The sequence below is a fragment of the Chiloscyllium punctatum genome, chromosome 35 (assembly GCF_047496795.1).
Source record: "Chiloscyllium punctatum isolate Juve2018m chromosome 35, sChiPun1.3, whole genome shotgun sequence".
NCBI classification, from domain to species: domain Eukaryota; kingdom Metazoa; phylum Chordata; class Chondrichthyes; order Orectolobiformes; family Hemiscylliidae; genus Chiloscyllium; species Chiloscyllium punctatum.
Window position 1 is genome coordinate 9,410,849 of NC_092773.1, and position 18,619 is coordinate 9,429,467.

The 18,619-nt window shown below is 58.0% G+C and overlaps 1 protein-coding gene across 3 annotated transcripts in view; it reads left to right on the forward strand.

Annotated features, from left to right (window-relative positions):
* The window catches only part of ash2l (ash2 like, histone lysine methyltransferase complex subunit), a 118,554-nt gene that overhangs the window by 66,972 nt on the left and 32,963 nt on the right, over window positions 1-18,619 (forward strand). For all 3 annotated transcript variants that reach the window (XM_072553916.1, XM_072553917.1, XM_072553918.1), the window contains exons 2-5: window positions 8,579-8,642; window positions 15,137-15,285; window positions 17,391-17,479; window positions 18,273-18,367. In XM_072553916.1, coding sequence (XP_072410017.1) covers window positions 8,589-8,642; window positions 15,137-15,285; window positions 17,391-17,479; window positions 18,273-18,367 — 387 coding nt within the window. In that variant the 5' untranslated portion in view covers window positions 8,579-8,588. The remainder of the gene's footprint in view (window positions 1-8,578; window positions 8,643-15,136; window positions 15,286-17,390; window positions 17,480-18,272; window positions 18,368-18,619) is intronic.

The window sequence follows — 18,619 nt, forward strand, 5'->3', positions numbered from 1 at the left end:
CCACATCACTCCCCCTTCCCCCCCCACATCACTCCCCCCTTCCCCCCCACATCACTCCCCCTCCCCCCCCACATCACTCCCCCCTCCCCCCCACATCACTCCCCCCTTCCCCCCCACATCACTCCCCCTCCCCCCCACATCACTCCCCCTCCCCCCCACATCACTCCCCCTCCCCCCCCACATCACTCCCCCTTCCCCCCCACATCACTCCCCTCCCCCCACATCTCCCCCCCCCCACATCACTCCCCCTTCCCCCCCCACATCACTCCCCCCTTCCCCCCACATCACTCCCCCTCCCCCCCACATCACTCCCCCCTCCCCCCCACATCACTCCCCCCTCCCCCCCCCACATCACTCCCCCTCCCCCCCCACATCACTCCCCCCTTCCCCCCACATCACTCCCCCTCCCCCCCACATCACTCCCCCCTTCCCCCCACATCACTCCCCCTCCCCCCCACGTCACTCCCCCCTCCCCCCCACGTCACTCCCCCCTCCCCCCCACATCACTCCCCCCTCCCCCCCACATCACTCCCCCCCTCCCCCCCACATCACTCCCCCCTCCCCCCCACATCACTCCCCCTCCCCCCCCACATCACTCCCCCTCCCCCCCACGTCACTCCCCCCCTCCCCCCCACATCACTCCCCCTCCCCCCCACATCACTCCCCCTCCCCCCCCACATCACTCCCCCTCCCCCCCACATCACTCCCCCTTCCCCCCCCACATCACTCCCCCTCCCCCCCCACATCACTCCCCCTCCCCCCCCCACATCACTCCCCCCTTCCCCCCACATCACTCCCCCTCCCCCCCACATCACTCCCCCCTTCCCCCCACATCACTCCCCCTCCCCCCCACGTCACTCCCCCCCTCCCCCCCACGTCACTCCCCCCTCCCCCCCACATCACTCCCCCCTCCCCCCCACGTCACTCCCCCCCCTCCCCCCCACATCACTCCCCCTCCCCCCCACATCACTCCCCCTCCCCCCCACATCACTCCCCCTCCCCCCCACGTCACTCCCCCCCCTCCCCCCCACATCACTCCCCCTCCCCCCCACATCACTCCCCCTCCCCCCCCCACATCACTCCCCCTCCCCCCCACATCACTCCCCCCTCCCCCCCACATCACTCCCCCTCCCCCCCACGTCACTCCCCCCCCTCCCCCCCACATCACTCCCCCTCCCCCCACGTCACTCCCCCCCTCCCCCCCCACATCACTCCCCCTCCCCCCCACATCACTCCCCCCTCCCCCCCACATCACTCCCCCTCCCCCCCACGTCACTCCCCCCCCTCCCCCCCACATCACTCCCCCTCCCCCCCACATCACTCCCCCTCCCCCCCCCACATCACTCCCCCTCCCCCCCACGTCACTCCCCCCCTCCCCCCCACATCACTCCCCCCTCCCCCCCACATCACTCCCCCCTCCCCCCCACATCACTCCCCCTCCCCCCCACGTCACTCCCCCCTCCCCCCCACGTCACTCCCCCCCTCCCCCCCACATCACTCCCCCTCCCCCCCACATCACTCCCCCTCCCCCCCCACATCACTCCCCCTCCCCCCCACGTCACTCCCCCCCCTCCCCCCCACATCACTCCCCCTCCCCCCCCACATCACTCCCCCTCCCCCCCCACATCACTCCCCCTCCCCCCCACATCACTCCCCCCTCCCCCCCACATCACTCCCCCTCCCCCCCACGTCACTCCCCCCCTCCCCCCCACATCACTCCCCCTCCCCCCCACGTCACTCCCCCCCCTCCCCCCCACATCACTCCCCCTCCCCCCCACATCACTCCCCCCTCCCCCCACATCACTCCCCCTCCCCCCCACGTCACTCCCCCCCTCCCCCCCACATCACTCCCCCTCCCCCCCCCACATCACTCCCCCCTCCCCCCCCACATCACTCCCCCTCCCCCCCACATCACTCCCCCTCCCCCCCACATCACTCCCCCTCCCCCCACGTCACTCCCCCTCCCCCCCACATCACTCCCCCTCCCCCCCACGTCACTCCCCCCCCTCCCCCCCACATCACTCCCCCTCCCCCCCACATCACTCCCCCTCCCCCCCCACATCACTCCCCCCCTCCCCCCACATCACTCCCCCTCCCCCCCACGTCACTCCCCCCCTCCCCCCCCACATCACTCCCCCTCCCCCCCCACATCACTCCCCCTCCCCCCCCACATCACTCCCCTCCCCCCCACGTCACTCCCCCCCTCCCCCCCACATCACTCCCCCTCCCCCCCACATCACTCCCCCTCCCCCCCCACATCACTCCCCCTCCCCCCCACATCACTCCCCCTCCCCCCCACATCACTCCCCCCTCCCCCCACATCACTCCCCCTCCCCCCCACGTCACTCCCCCTCCCCCCCACATCACTCCCCCTCCCCCCCCACGTCACTCCCCCCCCTCCCCCCCACATCACTCCCCCTCCCCCCCACATCACTCCCCCCCTCCCCCCCACATCACTCCCCCTCCCCCCCACGTCACTCCCCCCCCCTCCCCCCCACATCACTCCCCCTCCCCCCCACATCACTCCCCCTCCCCCCCCACATCACTCCCCCTCCCCCCCCCCACCTCCCTCCCCCTCCCCCCCCACATCACTCCCCCTCCCCCCCACGTCACTCCCCCTCCCCCCCACATCACTCCCCCTCCCCCCCACGTCACTCCCCCTCCCCCCCCACATCACTCCCCCTCCCCCCCCACATCACTCCCCCCTCCCCCCCACATCACTCCCCCTCCCCCCCACATCACTCCCCCTCCCCCCCCCCACATCACTCCCCCTCCCCCCCCACATCACTCCCCCCCCTCCCCCCCACATCACTCCCCCTCCCCCCCCACATCACTCCCCCTCCCCCCCCACATCACTCCCCCTCCCCCCCCCCACATCACTCCCCTCCCCCCCACATCACTCCCCCCCTCCCCCCCACATCACTCCCCCTCCCCCACCCACATCACTCCCCCCTCCCCCCCCCACATCACTCCCCCTCCCCCCCACATCACTCCCCCTCCCCCCCACGTCACTCCCCCTCCCCCCCCACGTCACTCCCCCTCCCCCCCCACATCACTCCCCCCTCCCCCCACGTCACTCCCCCCCTCCCCCCCCCCCACCCCCCCCCCCCCCCCCCCCTCCCCCCCCCCCCTCCCCCCCCCCCCCCCCCCCCCCCCCCCCCCCCCCCCCACGTCACTCCCCCTTCCCCCCCACGTCACTCCCCCCCCCTCCCCCCCCCACATCACTCCCCCTCCCCCCCACATCACTCCCCCTCCCCCCCACGTCTCTCCCCCTCCCCCCCACGTCACTCCCCCCCCTCCCCCCCACATCACTCCCCCTCCCCCCCCACATCACTCCCCCTCCCCCCCCACATCACTCCCCCTCCCCCCCACATCACTCCCCCTCCCCCCCACGTCACTCCCCCTCCCCCCCACGTCACTCCCCCCCTCCCCCCCACATCACTCCCCCTCCCCCCCCACATCACTCCCCCCTCCCCCCCCACATCACTCTCCCTCCCCCCCACATCACTCCCCCTCCCCCCCGCATCACTCCCCTCCCCCCCACATCACTCCCCCTCCCCCCCACATCACTCCTCCCCCTCCCCCCCACATCACTCCCCTCCCCCCCACATCACTCCCCCTCCCCCCTCCCCCCCACATCACTCCCCCCTCCCCCCACATCACTCCCCCTCCCCCCACATCACTCCCCCTCCCCCCCACATCACTCCTCCCCTCCCCCCCACATCACTCCCCTCCCCCCCCACATCACTCCCCCCTCCCCCCACATCATCACTCCCCCTCCCCCCCACACTCCCCCCCCCCACATCACTCCCCCTCCCCCCCACATCACTCCCCCTCCCCCCCACATCACCCCCCCTCCCCCCCACATCACTCCCCCCCCCCCCACATCACTCCCCCCTCCCCCCCCACATCACTCCCCCCTCCCCCCCACATCACTCCCCCCTCCCCCCACATCACTCCCCCCTCCCCCCACATCACTCCCCCCTCCCCCCACATCACTCCCCCCTCCCCCCCACATCACTCCCCCCTCCCCCCCCACATCACTCCCCCCTCCCCCCCCACATCACTCCCCCCTCCCCCCCCACATCACTCCCCCTCCCCCCCACATCACTCCCCCTCCCCCCCCCCACATCACTCCCCCTCCCCCCCCCACATCACTCCCCCTCCCCCCCACATCATTCCCCCTCCCCCCCCACATCATTCCCCCTCCCCCCCCCCCACATCACTCCCCCTCCCCCCCCACGTCACTCCCCCCTCCCCCACCCTTATCACTCCCCTCCCCCCCCCACATCACTCCCCCCTCCCCCCCACATCACTCCCCCTCCCCCCACATCACTCCCCCCTCCCCCCCACATCACTCCCCCTCCCCCCCCACATCACTCCCCCCTCGCCCCCCACATCACTCCCCTCCCCCCACATCACTCCCCCCTCCCCCCCACATCACTCCCCCTCCCCCCCACATCACTCCCCCTCCCCCCCCCCACATCACTCCCCCTCCCCCCACATCACTCCCCCCTCCCCCACCCACATCACTCCCCCTCCCCCCACATCACTCCCCCTCCCCCCCACATCACTCCCCCTCCCCCCCACATCACTCCCCCTCCCCCCCCCACATCACTCCCCCTCCCCCCACATCACTCCCCCCTCCCCCACCCACATCACTCCCCCTCCCCCCCCACATCACTCCCCCTCCCCCCCCACATCACTCCCCCTCCCCCCCCACATCACTCCCCCTCCCCCCACATCACTCCCCCCTCCCCCCCACATCACTCCCCCTCCCCCCCACATCACTCCCCCCTCCCCCCCACATCACTCCCCCCTCCCCCCCCACATCACTCCCCCCTCCCCCCCCACATCACTCCCCCTCCCCCCACATCACTCCCCCCTCCCCCCCACATCACTCCCCCCTCCCCCCCCACATCACTCCCCCCTCCCCCCCCACATCACTCCCCCCTCCCCCCCCACATCACTCCCCCTCCCCCCCACATCACTCCCCTCCCCCCCCCCACATCACTCCCCCTCCCCCCCCACATCACTCCCCCTCCCCCCCACATCACTCCCCCTCCCTCCCCCCCACGTCACTCCCCCCTCCCCCACCCACATCACTCCCCCTCCCCCCCCCACATCACTCCCCCCTCCCCCCCACATCACTCCCCCTCCCCCCACATCACTCCCCCCTCCCCCCCACATCACTCCCCCTCCCCCCCCCACATCACTCCCCCCTCGCCCCCCACATCACTCCCCCTCCGCCCACATCACTCCCCCCTCCCCCCCACATCACTCCCCCTCCCCCCCCCCACATCACTCCCCCTCCCCCACATATCACTCCCCCCTCCCCCACCCACATCACTCCCCCTCCCCCCACATCACTCCCCCTCCCCCCCCACATCACTCCCCCCTCCCCCCCACATCACTCCCCCTCCCCCCCCCACATCACTCCCCCTCCCCCCCCACGTCACTCCCCCCTCCCCCACCCACATCACTCCCCCTCCCCCCACATCACTCCCCCCTCCCCCCACATCACTCCCCCCTCCCCCCCACATCACTCCCCCCTCCCCCCCACATCACTCCCCCCTCCCCCCCACATCACTCCCCCCTCCCCCCCACATCACTCCCCCCTCCCCCCCACATCACTCCCTCCCCCCCCCACATCACTCCCCCCTCCCCCCCACATCACTCCCCCCTCCCCCACCCACATCACTCCCCCTCCCCCCCCCACATCACTCCCCCCTCCCCCCCACATCACTCCCCCTCCCCCCACATCACTCCCCCCTCCCCCCCACATCACTCCCCCCTCCCCCCCCCACATCACTCCCCCCTCGCCCCCCACATCACTCCCCCTCCGCCCACATCACTCCCCCCCTCCCCCCCACATCACTCCCCCTCCCCCCCCCCACATCACTCCCCCTCCCCCCACATCACTCCCCCCTCCCCCACCCACATCACTCCCCCTCCCCCCACATCACTCCCCCTCCCCCCCCACATCACTCCCCCCTCCCCCCCACATCACTCCCCCTCCCCCCCCCACATCACTCCCCCTCCCCCCCCACGTCACTCCCCCCTCCCCCACCCACATCACTCCCCCTCCCCCCACATCACTCCCCCCTCCCCCCCACATCACTCCCCCTCCCCCCCACATCACTCCCCCCTCCCCCCCACATCACTCCCCCCTCCCCCCCACATCACTCCCCCCTCCCCCCCACATCACTCCCCCCTCCCCCCCACATCACTCCCTCCCCCCCCCACATCACTCCCCCCTCCCCCCCACATCACTCCCCCCTCCCCCACCCACATCACTCCCCTCCCCCCACATCACTCCCCCCCCTCCCCCCCACATCACTCCCTCCCCCCCCCACATCACTCCCCCCTCCCCCCCACATCACTCCCCCCCTCCCCCCCACATCACTCCCCCCTCCCCCCCACATCACTCCCCCCCTCCCCCCCACATCACTCCCCCCTCCCCCCCACATCACTCCCCCCCTCCCCCCCCACATCACTCCCCCCTCCCCCCCACATCACTCCCCCCCTCCCCCCCACATCACTCCCCCCTCCCCCCCACATCACTCCCTCCCCCCCCCACATCACTCCCCCCTCCCCCCCACATCACTCCCCCTCCCCCCCCACATCACTCCCCCCTCCCCCCCCACATCACTCCCCCTCCCCCCCACATCACTCCCCCTCCCCCCCCACATCACTCCCCCCTCCCCCCCACATCACTCCCCCCTCCCCCCCACATCACTCCCCCCTCCCCCCACATCACTTCCCCCTCCCCCCCACATCACTCCCCCCTCCCCCCCACATCACTCCCCCCTCCCCCCCACATCACTCCCCCCTCCCCCCACATCACTCCCCCCTCCCCCCACATCACTCCCCCCTCCCCCCACATCACTCCCCCCTCCCCCCACATCACTCCCCCCTCCCCCCACATCACTCCCCCCTCCCCCCCACATCACTCCCCCCTCCCCCCCCACATCTCTCCCCCCCTCCCCCCCACATCACTCCCCCCTCCCCCCCCACATCTCTCCCCCCCTCCCCCCCACGTCACTCCCCCTCCCCCCACGTCACTCCCCCCTCCCCCCACATCACTCCCCCCTCCCCCCACATCACTCCCCCCTTCCCCCACATCACTCCCCCCTCCCCCCCACATCACTCCCCCCTCCCCCCCACATCACTCCCCCCTCCCCCCCACATCACTCCCCCCCTCCCCCCCACATCACTCCCCCCTCCCCCCACATCACTCCCCCCTCCCCCCACATCACTCCCCCCCTCCCCCCCACATCACTCCCCCCTCCCCCCCACATCACTCCCCCCTCCCCCCCACATCACTCCCCCCTCCCCCCACATCACTCCCCCCTCCCCCCACATCACTCCCCCCTCCCCCCCACATCACTCCCCCTCCGCCCCACATCACTCCCCCACCCCCCCCGCATCACTCCCCCACCCCCCCCGCATCACTCCCCCACCCCCCGCATCACTCCCCCACCCCCCCGCATCACTCCCCCCACCCCCTCAATCACTCCCCGTCCCCCTCCCCCCCCACATCACTTCCCCCTCCCCCCCACATCACTTCCCCCTCCCCCCACCACATCACTGCTCCCCATATCACTCCCCCCTCGTCCACATCACTCCCCCCTCGTCCACATCACTCCCCCCACATCACTCCCCCCTCCCCCTCCCCCCCACATCACTCCCCCTCCCCCCCCACATCACTCCCCCTCCCCCCCACATCGCTCCCCCTCCCCCCACATCGCTCCCCCTCCCCCCACATCGCTCCCCCTTCCCCACATCACTCCCCCTTCCCCCCCACTTCGCTCCCCCTCCCCTCCCCTTCCCCCTCCCCCCACATCACTCCCTCCTCCCCCCACATCGCTCCCCCTCCCCTCACATCGCTCCCCCTCCCCCCACATCGCTCCCCCTTCCCCACATCACTCCCCCTTCCCCCCCACTTCGCTCCCCCTCCCCTCCCCTTCCCCCTCCCCCCACATCACTCCCTCCTCCCCGCACATCACTCCCCCTCCCCCTCCCACATCACTCCCCCTCCCCCCCACATCACTCCCCCTCCCCCCACATCGCTTCCCCTTCCCCCACATCGCTCCCCCTTCCCCCACATCACTCCCCCTCCCCCCCACATCGCTCCCCCTCCCCCCACATCACTCCCCCTCCCCCTCCCCCCCCACATCACCCTCCCTCCCCCCACATCACTCCCCCACCCCCCCACATCACTCCCCCACCCCCCACATCACTTCCCCTACCCCCCCACATCACTCCCCCTCCCCCTCACATCACTCCCCCTCCCCCCCACATCGCTCCCCCTTCCCCCACATCACTTCCCCCTCCCCCTCCCCCCCACATCGCTCCCCCTCCCCCCACATCACTCCCCCCTCCCCGCACATCACTCCCCCTCCCCCTCCCACATCACTCCCCTCTCCCCCTCCCCCCCCACTTTACTCCCCCCTCCCCCCCACATCACTCCCCCTCCCCCCACATCATTCACCTCCCCACTCTGAGTGTGTGGTTACTTTGAGCTGTCCAGTGATCACTGTCGTATTCAGTAAGGATCTGTTTGTTCTGTTTACAGTGATTCTGCAATGGCTGACTTGGTTGTCACAATGGAGACGGAGTCCTCTGCTGGCAAAGACATTGTAAGGAAGAGCGTTTTTTCTTTTCGAACAGTAAGACCTGGTTCTGAAGGGGTTGGATTGGCACCATGTCTGAGTGTTGCTTCCTTTGGGAACACCCCATATTTTGGGTTTATTGAGTTTGTTGCGAGTCTTTTAAATCAACCTGTTCAGACAGGTGATGTGATACATTTCTAGCACAGATGGGAGTTGAACCCAGACCTTGTGTCCCACATCCAATGCACTGCAAGAGTGCCCCCCCCGGCCCACCTTGGCTTGTTGTATCCTGTTTCCGAATCGGCTACTCTCCAGGGTTCACTTTTCTCATCACAGGCTTCCTCGATGCAGCACAACATTGTCTGAACATCACTGGCAGGGAGCGATCTGCAATCAGTGTGATGAAGGGACTCTGGTTCTGTGCCATTTGGCAGGGACTGCCTGGATTTGGATCCAGGTTAAAGAATGGGAACACGTTTCCAAATCTATTTGGTGTTTGAAGTGCAACAGGAACTCAAAAGTGAAGAAGTTTGACCTAACAACACTGGAAGAACAGCAATATGTTTTCAAGTTGGGGTGGGAAGTATTTTAGAAGGGAACTTGCAAGTCCCAGTGTTCTGTTCCCTGCTGCCCTTGTCCTCCTGCATGGGTTGGAAGGTGCTGTCTGGGGAACCTTGGCCATTTGTTGCAGTACATCTTGTAGATGGTACACACTGTTGGCTCTGAAGTGTCAGTGATTGAGGGAGTGAACGTTAACACAGTGGGATGGGATGCTAAGAAGTCGGCTGCTTTGTCTTGGATGGGGTTGAGATTCACTGTTGCACTTGCACCCTTGCAGGGACCTGAAAGACACTCATTAGCCTTGGACATACCTGGCCCTCTTCAAATCCAAACTTCACTGTGAGGCAGTGTCTCCAAGAGAGCACAAGGCAGGAGTAACCTGAGCCTGTGACTTTCATAAGGAGAATGGTGCCTTTATGTTCATTTCTGGTTCACATCGAGTCATAGAGATGTACAGCATGGAAACAGACCCTTCAGTGCACTCCAAGGTCTCTTTGTTGAGCAACACTCCCGAGGACCTTACCATGAAGTGTATAAGTCCTGCTAAGATTTACTCAATGAATGCAGCACCTCGCATTTATCTGAATTAAACTCCATGTGCCACTTCTCAGCCCATTGGCCCATCTGGTCCAGATCCTGTTGGAATCCTCTTTGCTGTCCACTACACGTCCAATTTTGGTGTCATCTCCAAACTTACTAACAAAACCTCTAATGCTCGCATCCAGATCATTTATGTAAATGACAAAAAGTAGAGGACCCAGCACCGATCCTTGTGGCACTCCACTGGTCATAGGCCTCCAGTCTGAAAAACAAACCTCTACCACCACCCTCTGTCTTCTACCTTTGAGCCAGTTCTGCATCCAAATGGCTAGTTCTCCCTGTATTCCATGAGATGCAACCTTGCTAATCAGTCTCCCATGGGAAACCTTGTCGAACGCCTTACTGAAGTCCATACAGATCACATCGACTGCTCTGCCCTCATCAATCTTCTTTGTTACTTCTTCAAAAAACTCAATCAAGTTTGTGAGACATGATTTCCCACGCACAAAGCCATGTTGACTATCCCTAATCAGGGCTTTTGCCCGAAACGTTGATTTCGCTGCTCGTTGGATGCTGCCTGAACTGCTGTGCTCTTCCAGCACCACTAATCCAGTATCCCTAATCAGTCCTTGCCTTTCCAAATACATGTACATCCTGTCCCTCAGGATTCCCTCCAACAACTTGCCCACCACCGAGGTCAGGCTCACTGGTCTATAGTTCCCTGGCTTGTCCTTACCACCCTTCTTAAATAGTGGCACCACGTTAGCCAACCTCCAGTCTTCCAGCACCTCACCTGTGACTATCGATGATACAAATATCTCAGCAAGAGGCGCAGTAATCACTTCTCTAGCTTCCCACAGTGGTCTCGGGTACACCTGATCAGGTCCTGGGGATTTATCCACCCTTAACCATTTCAAGGCATCCACCACTTCCTCCTCTGTAATCTGGACATTTTGCAAGTTGTCACCATCTATTTCCCTGCAATCTATATCTTCCATATCCTTTTCCATAGTAAATACTGATGCAAAATATTCATTTAGTATCTCCCCCATTTTCTGTGGCTCCACACAAAGGCTGCCTTGATGATCTTTGAGGGGCCCTATTCTCTCCCTAGTTACCCTTTTGTCCTTAATATATTTGTGAAAACCCTTTGGATTCTCCTTAATTCTATTTGCCAAAGCTATCTCATGTCCCCGTTTTGCCCTCCTGATTTCCCTCATAAGTATACTCCTACTTCCTTTATACTCTTCTCAGGATTCACCCGATCTTTCCTGTCTGTACCTGACAAATGCTTCCTTCTTTTTCTTAACAAGCCCTCAATTTCTTTCGTCATCCAGCATTCCCTATACCTACCAGCCTTCCCTTTCACCCTGACAGGAATATACTTTCTCTGGATTCTTGTTATCTCATTTCTGAAGGCTTCAACTTTTCGATCTGATCTATCCTTTTCCATGACGATTTTAAAATGAATAGAATTATGGTCGCTGGCCCCAAAGTGCTCCCCCACTGACACCTCAGTCACCTGCCCTGCCTTATTTCCCAAGAGTAGGTCAAGTTGTGCACCTTCTCTCATTGATACATCCACTTACTGAATCAGAAAATTGTCTTGTACACACTTAAGAAATTCCTCTCCATCTAAACCTTTAACACTATGGCAGTCCCAGTCGATGTTTGGAAAGTTAAAATCCTCTACAATAACTACCCTATTATTCTTGCAGGTAGCTGAGATCTCCTTACAAGTTTGTTTCTCAATTTCCCTCTGACTATTAGGGGGTCTACAATACAATCCCAATAAGATGATCATCCCTTTCTTATTTCTCAGTTCCACCCAAATAACTTTCCTGGATGTAGAACATAGAACATAGAACATAGAAGAATACAGCGCAGTACAGGCCCTTCGGCCCTCGATGTTGCGCCGATCAAAGCCCACCTAACCTACACTAACCCACTATCCTCCATATACCTATCCAATGCCCGCTTAAATACCCATAAAGAGGGAGAGTCCACTACTGCTACTGGCAGGGCATTCCATGAACTTACGACTCGCTGAGTGAGGAACCTACCCCTAACATCAGTCCTATATCTACCCCCCCTTAATTTAAAGCTATGCCCCCTTGTAATAGCTGACTCCATACGTGGAAAAAGGTTCTCACTGTCAACCCTATCTAACCCCCTAATCATCTTGTACACCTCTATCAAATCACCCCTAAACCTTCTTTTCTCCAAAGAAAACAACCCCAAGTGCCTCAGCCTTTCCTCATAGGATCTTCCTACCATACCAGGCAACATCCTGGTAAACTTCCTCTGCACCCGTTCCAGTGCCTCCACATCCTTCCTATAGTATGGCGACCAAAACTGCACACAATATTCCAGATGCGGCCGCACCAGAGTCTTATACAACTGCAGCATGACCTCAGGACTCCGGAACTCAATTCCTCTACCAATAAAAGCCAGTACGCCATATGCCTTCTTCACTGCACTATTTACCTGGGTGGCAACTTTCAGAGATCTGTGTACATGGACACCAAGATCCCTCTGCTCTTCCACACTACCAAGTAGTCTACCATTAGCCCAGTAATCCATCTTTTTATTACTCTTACCAAAGTGAATCACTTCACACTTAGCTACATTGAACTCCATTTGCCACCTTTCTGCCCAGCTCTGCAGCTTCTCTATATCCCGCTGTAACCTGCCATATCCTTCCTCACTGTCTACAACTCCTCCGACTTTCGTATCATCCGCAAACTTGCTCACCCAACCTTCTAACCCTTCCTCCAGGTCATTTATAAAAATGACAAACAGCAATGGTCCCAAAACAGATCCTTGCGGAACACCGCTAGTGACGGCACTCCAAGATGAACCTTTGCCATCAACTACTACCCTCTGTCTTCTTCCAGAGAGCCAATTCCTAATCCAAACCTCCAACTCACCCTCAATGCCATATCTCTGTATTTTCTGCAGTAGCCTACCATGGGGGACCTTATCAAACGCCTTACTAAAATCCATATATACCACATCTACCGCTTTCCCCTCATCTACCTCCTTCGTCACCTTCTCAATGTATTTCCGGGAATATCCTCCCTCAGCACAGCTGTAATGCTATCCCTTATCAAAAAATGCCACTCCCCCTCCTCTCTTGCCTCCCTTTTTATCCTGTGGCATTTGTGTCCTGGAACATTCAGCTGCCAGTCCTGTCCATCCCTGAGCCATGTTTCTATAATTGCCATGATATCCCAGTCCCATGTTCCTAACCATGCCCTGAGTTCATCTGTTAGGCCCTTTGCATTGAAAGTTTAATTTATTAGTTCTACCTTGTCCCCACCTGCTCTGACTGTTTGATTCACTTCTGTTCTCAGCTGTACCAGTCTCAGATTGATCTCTTTCCTCACTATCTCCCTGCCCCCCCCCCCCTTACTAGTTTAAATCCTCTCAAGCATTCTACCAAATCTCCCTGCCTGTATATTAGTCGCCTTCCAATTTCGGTGCAATGCGTCCTTCTTGCACAGGTCACTTCTACCGCAAAAGAGATTCCAATGATCCAAATGGGAGAATCCTACTCCCATACATCAGTTCCTCAGCCATGCATTAATCTGCTCTCTTTTCCTATCCCTGCCCTCACTAGCTCGTAGCACTGGGAGTAATCCAGATATTACTACCCTTGAGGACCTCCTTTTTAAATTTCTGCCTAACTCTCTCTAATCTCCCTTCAGAATCTCAACCTTTTCCCTTCCAATGTTGTTGGTTCCAATGTGGACAATGACCTCCTGCTGGCCTCTCTCCCCTGTGAGAACATTCTGCACCCTCTCTGAGACATCCTTGATCCTGGCACCAGGGAAATAACACACCATTCTGCTTTTTCTCGGCTGGCCACAGAAACGTCTGTTTGTACCTCGGACTGCAGAATCCCCAAACATAATTGTTCTCTTGGAACCTGGCGTACTCCTCGTTGCATAAGAGCCAGTTTCAATACCAGAAGCTTGGCTGGTCGTGCTACGTTCCCCTGAGAATCCATCACCCCCTACATTTTCCAAAACAGCATACCTGTTTGAAATGGGTATATCCACAAAAGACTGCTGCACTGGGTGCCTACCTCTCTCACCCTTCCTGGAGTTTCCCCTCTATGTGACTGTATCTGAGACTTTCCCCCCTTCCAATAACGGCCATCCATCACATACTGTTGCTGTTGCAAATTCTTCATCGCTTCTATCTGTCTCTCCAACTGATCCACTCGATCTGATAAGATTCGCATCCAACAGCATTTATGGCAGATATAATCTGCAGTAACCCTTAAACTCTCTTTAAACTCCCACATCTGACAAGAAGTACATATCACTGCAAAGGCCATTTTTGCTCTTTCACAGTCTGCAGACCCAGAAAATAACCGTCTTATTCCTCTACAAAACACTGCCCGAGGTTAAATTAATAGTTCTGGCTTATATTTCAAGTTTAATCAAGAGAGTTCTCTCCAAAAACATATAATCAAGAAAGAACGCACTGTACTCACTAATACAGCCTTTCTCTTGGACAGACTTAAAACAACAATTAACTTATCTGATTCTGTGCTGTGAACTTCACCCAAACCAATTCCTCCAAGATTAGTTGTGAAATTCACTGTTTGTTCATTTTCCCACATGCCACTCAGATGTCCAGTGACACGTGAATTCAAAAACAGCAAAGGCAGTAACTGTGCAAATTCTCTTTCTCTCTCTCTCTCTCTCTCTCTCTTGCACTGTCTTCACCATGTGCTTCCTTTGTCTGCTCTTCTCCCTTTTAAACTGCTGTTGTTTTGACTTTTTTTCCAAAGTTCCAAAACAATGCAGCAGCATATAAAACAGTAATTGCTGCTCCTGGAATTCGAGGAAATCACCTCCAACACCTAAAATACCTCAAAAAAAGGAACAGCTCTCACAGCCAGAAATGTTTCCCGTCCTCCATCTTGGATTACATCTGATGAAGTGTGCACCAAATAGAACATGAAATGTTGAAGCTTCCAATCTGTCAAGTCGTGTCGGTTACTTAACGAGAGACAGCGGTCAAGGAAGAGCCAGTTCTTTGCCAGCTCTGCTCCAAGCTGCACAGAACACATTGTCTTGTGCTATCCTTCCTCATCTTATTGCAGAGCACAGGTTTCTCTGGGTGCATTTTTGAGTAAATGCTTTTGTGCAGTTTGGGGTATTAGTTGATTGCAGTTGTTTTGAGCCAATGTTTGCTTTCCTGAGTGCTGAATGTACTCGACATGAGTGCCATTCCTGTTCTGTCCTCAGCCAGTGCCAGATCTGTTCAGTATGTCCGGTGCTTTCAGTTTACATTTTGGTGTTTTGTTGTGATGGAGCTGGTACAATCCTGTCATACAGATCAGGTAGCATCGCTGCTGGTGTCCATCTCAGATGCTCAGGTTGTCCTCTTGTTTCTTTTCCCAGGAGGCTGCTGGTGAAAGCACGGAGACCACTGATGTCCAGCAACCGGGGACACTAGAGGACGAGACTGTTCGGCACCTTGGAGGAGTGGAGCTGCAGTGTGGCATCTGCATCAAGTGGTTCTCAGCAGAGACCTTTGGGCTCGATACTACGTATGTAACTCGGGCTGTGTGTGGGTCAGCAGGGTCAATTCAGATTTCAGCATTCCTCTGGGCTGTGAGAGAAGGAGATGCAGATATGACATACATTTGATTTTCTTGTGCCCTTACCTCATGTGTGGTGCACTTCCAGGCCTAGTTTTTTCCCTCCTCCAAAATCACCCTGGCCATTTGTAACTGGGTGAGTAAAGTGAAAATGTTTGCCTCAGCTGGACAGTCTGCTGCCAGGAGTAGAACTGAAATGTAGGCAAGCCAATGGAGACTTGAATTACACCTTGACCAGGCTGCTATCAGGGGACTGTGCACACACCTGATGTCTGTATCACACACCGTGCTTTTCCAGCACCACACTCTCGACTCTGTATCAGACAAAAAGACACTGCAGGTGATGCAAGGAGTACGGTTCACAAGGATGGTACTGGAGTTGAAAGGGTGTAGTGAACTAGAAGCACTGAACACCCTTCCCCTCTCTCCGCCTTATGGATACTGACACACAGATGAGTGATTTGTTAGACTTTGTCTTTGAATGGGTGTGAAAGAATGGACATGGAGTAAACATTTCCAGTTGTGGGAAAGCTGACAGAATCATGAATAAATTCACTGGGATATTCCAGTTTCGCTAGTTTTTCTCTCAAGATAGTGAGAATGTGGCGTTCAGTGCCACAGGGAGTGTTTGTGTTGAAAAGTACAGGTCTGGTTGAGTTGGAAGCTGTGTAAACCACCAAAGAGGAAGCGATGGAAGGCTAAGGTGATGAGGTCTGATGTGGAATGGGTCTCAGGAAATTTCTGTGGAGCACAGGTGTCAGCATGAAACACTTGGGCCGAATGGCCTGTCTTTCGTTACAGTTGGAATTGTAAAGTGGAAAAGGAAAGGAGAGTTGGTGTGGGAAGGTGTCTCCAAACCCATCCCCCTACCTCGGCCCAACTCCTGAAAGAAACATTCCGTTTCCTCCTCCACTCTTCCATTGCAATTAGCTGGAAAGGAGGATAGGGTGACTTCAGATGATACTTGGGACCCCTGGCTTTGTTAAGGTTAGCTCCTGATATGACTATCATTGGTGATCCGTCCCTGATTCCCTTGGAGATGGTGATGGTGATTGACTGTCTTGAATGCAACTTGTTGTCTCACAGGGCCATTTCAAAGTCACAAGTCAACACACATTGCTTTGGATCTGGAGTCACAAATGGCCCAGAAGAGTAAGGATGGTAGATGTGTTGCTGGAAAAGCACAGCCCCTTAATCAGTAATGAGCCTAACTCCTGATGAAGGGCTTCTGCCCGAAACGTCAATTCTCCTGCTCCTCAGACACTGCCTGACCAGCTGTGCTTTTCCAGCAACACACTCCTCAACTCTGATCTCCAGTCCTTGCTTTCCCCAAAGAATGGTAGATGTCCTACCCCAAAGGACAAAGTTGAGGCTGGCGTGTCTTTGCCATGCTCAATGTCAGTTGGGATCATGGTCGTCTTTCTTGGGATTGGCTTTTGAATTCCAGTTGTGTTTTTAGGAATTGAAACGAATAACGATTGAATTTAAACTGCTGCAGCTCGGGTGTCTGGATTACTTGTCCAGTGACCACCTTTCTCCCCACATTTAACACATCTTCTAGGAGGGACGTGAGAGAACCAAATGGAGTTTTACAGCAAGCCAAATGTGGGCTCCATGACTGAGCACAGCATGTTAATGCAGGTTTGGGTTTTACCTTTGGAATACAGAGGGGTCTCCACTTTACAAATGTTCAATCTATTCATGCTCACACTTAGGAATGTGATCCCATGCAGGGGTGCAATTTTGAAGACAAAGCAACATTTTCTGTACTTCGGTATTGGCTGCTAGGACTTGGGTATAAATTGCCTTATGAATGGACTCGAGACAGAACCCATTTGCAAATCTCCCAGCTGTCTGGGATGTTTCAATATTCATCAAGTGATGACCTGAAATTCTCAAATCCCTTCACCTCACACTGACTGAACTGCCAGTGCAGGTTTGTTGTGAATGTTGAGGTGGTGTGTGTTGGTGGATGGTTTATTGTTGTGAATGTTTAGGTGGTGTTTGTTGGTGGATTGTTTATTGTTCTGATTGCTACCCTTTGTTGTTCACAGCTCATGCCTTCCATTCATGACCAACTACATCTTCCACTGCAACATTTGTCACCACAGCGGGAACACGTACTTCCTCCGAAAACAAGCCAGTAAGCTTGCTCATCATGCCAAGGGTCCTGTGTTGGTGGTCCGAGTACATTTTGTGAAAATGTTCCAATGAGATGTGGTGACTCTGTATTGTAAAGGCAGCTGGAGATGATTGATTTTGTTTGCTGGAAGTGTTTTGTGGACTCACATCTCAAACAATTGCGCAAGTACAAGAGCTTGATTTTTAATATAAGCTTCAAACTCCCAACCCCACTGATTACGTGCTCCCCGTGTTTGTCTGTCCAAGTTCATGCACCAGTGTGTGACCATCAGCTGTTTGCTGCTTTGATTTGGTCTTGGGCGTTCCTGCCTACAGACCAAGTTGAATTTCAAGTGAGGCAGTTTATCTTTTCCGGCTCGATCAAATCCTCGTCAGCACCTCGGTTCGATCTTATCATCAGCAGTGAGCAGCACAAACCTTTCAGTTTCAGAAGCTGATAGATTTTCTCTTCACTCCAGAGTTTGGAGAGTTGAATTGAGACCAGTCCTGGTGTCAGTCCTCCAGCCAGGCGAAAGTACTGGAGGAATTCAGCAGGTCAGCAGCATCTGTGGAGAGTCAAGGTTTCACCCTGATGTGACTTTTCAGTCCTTCTACTGAAGGACTCCCCTGGGTGTGCTGACCAATACTTATCCCTCAGCCAGCATGGTTGAAACTGGTTTGCTGATCCCTTTCCATTGCCGTTTCTGGGAGCGCTGCTGTTTGGGAATTGTTTGCTGCAACTGGGAATACAGTTCAGAACAAGTTCACTGTTAGAGAAGACACAGTATACATGCATGTCTTTTCTTTCCCTGCAGATTTAAAGGAAATGTGTCTGACCGGCCTTGCGAATCTAACCTGGCGTTCTCGGACTCAGGATGAACATCCCAAAACCATGTTCTCGAAGGATAAGGTAGGATTCAGCTGACCAGAGATCTGAAAGTTTATCTGGGTTCAAGGAGCTAGGTAGCCTTCTCCTGTACTATATCCAGGCAGGAAGCATTGCCCTGCTTGTCTGACATCTGCTATTGATGCTTTGTCATTGAAAAGAACAAAAATGAACATGGCTCCTTGCCCTTGAGGTTTTGAATTGTTTAAATCTGCCTGACTTTGATGTAATGATCTCGAATCCAGTCAAGTCGCCTACATGATTGGCATATCAGTC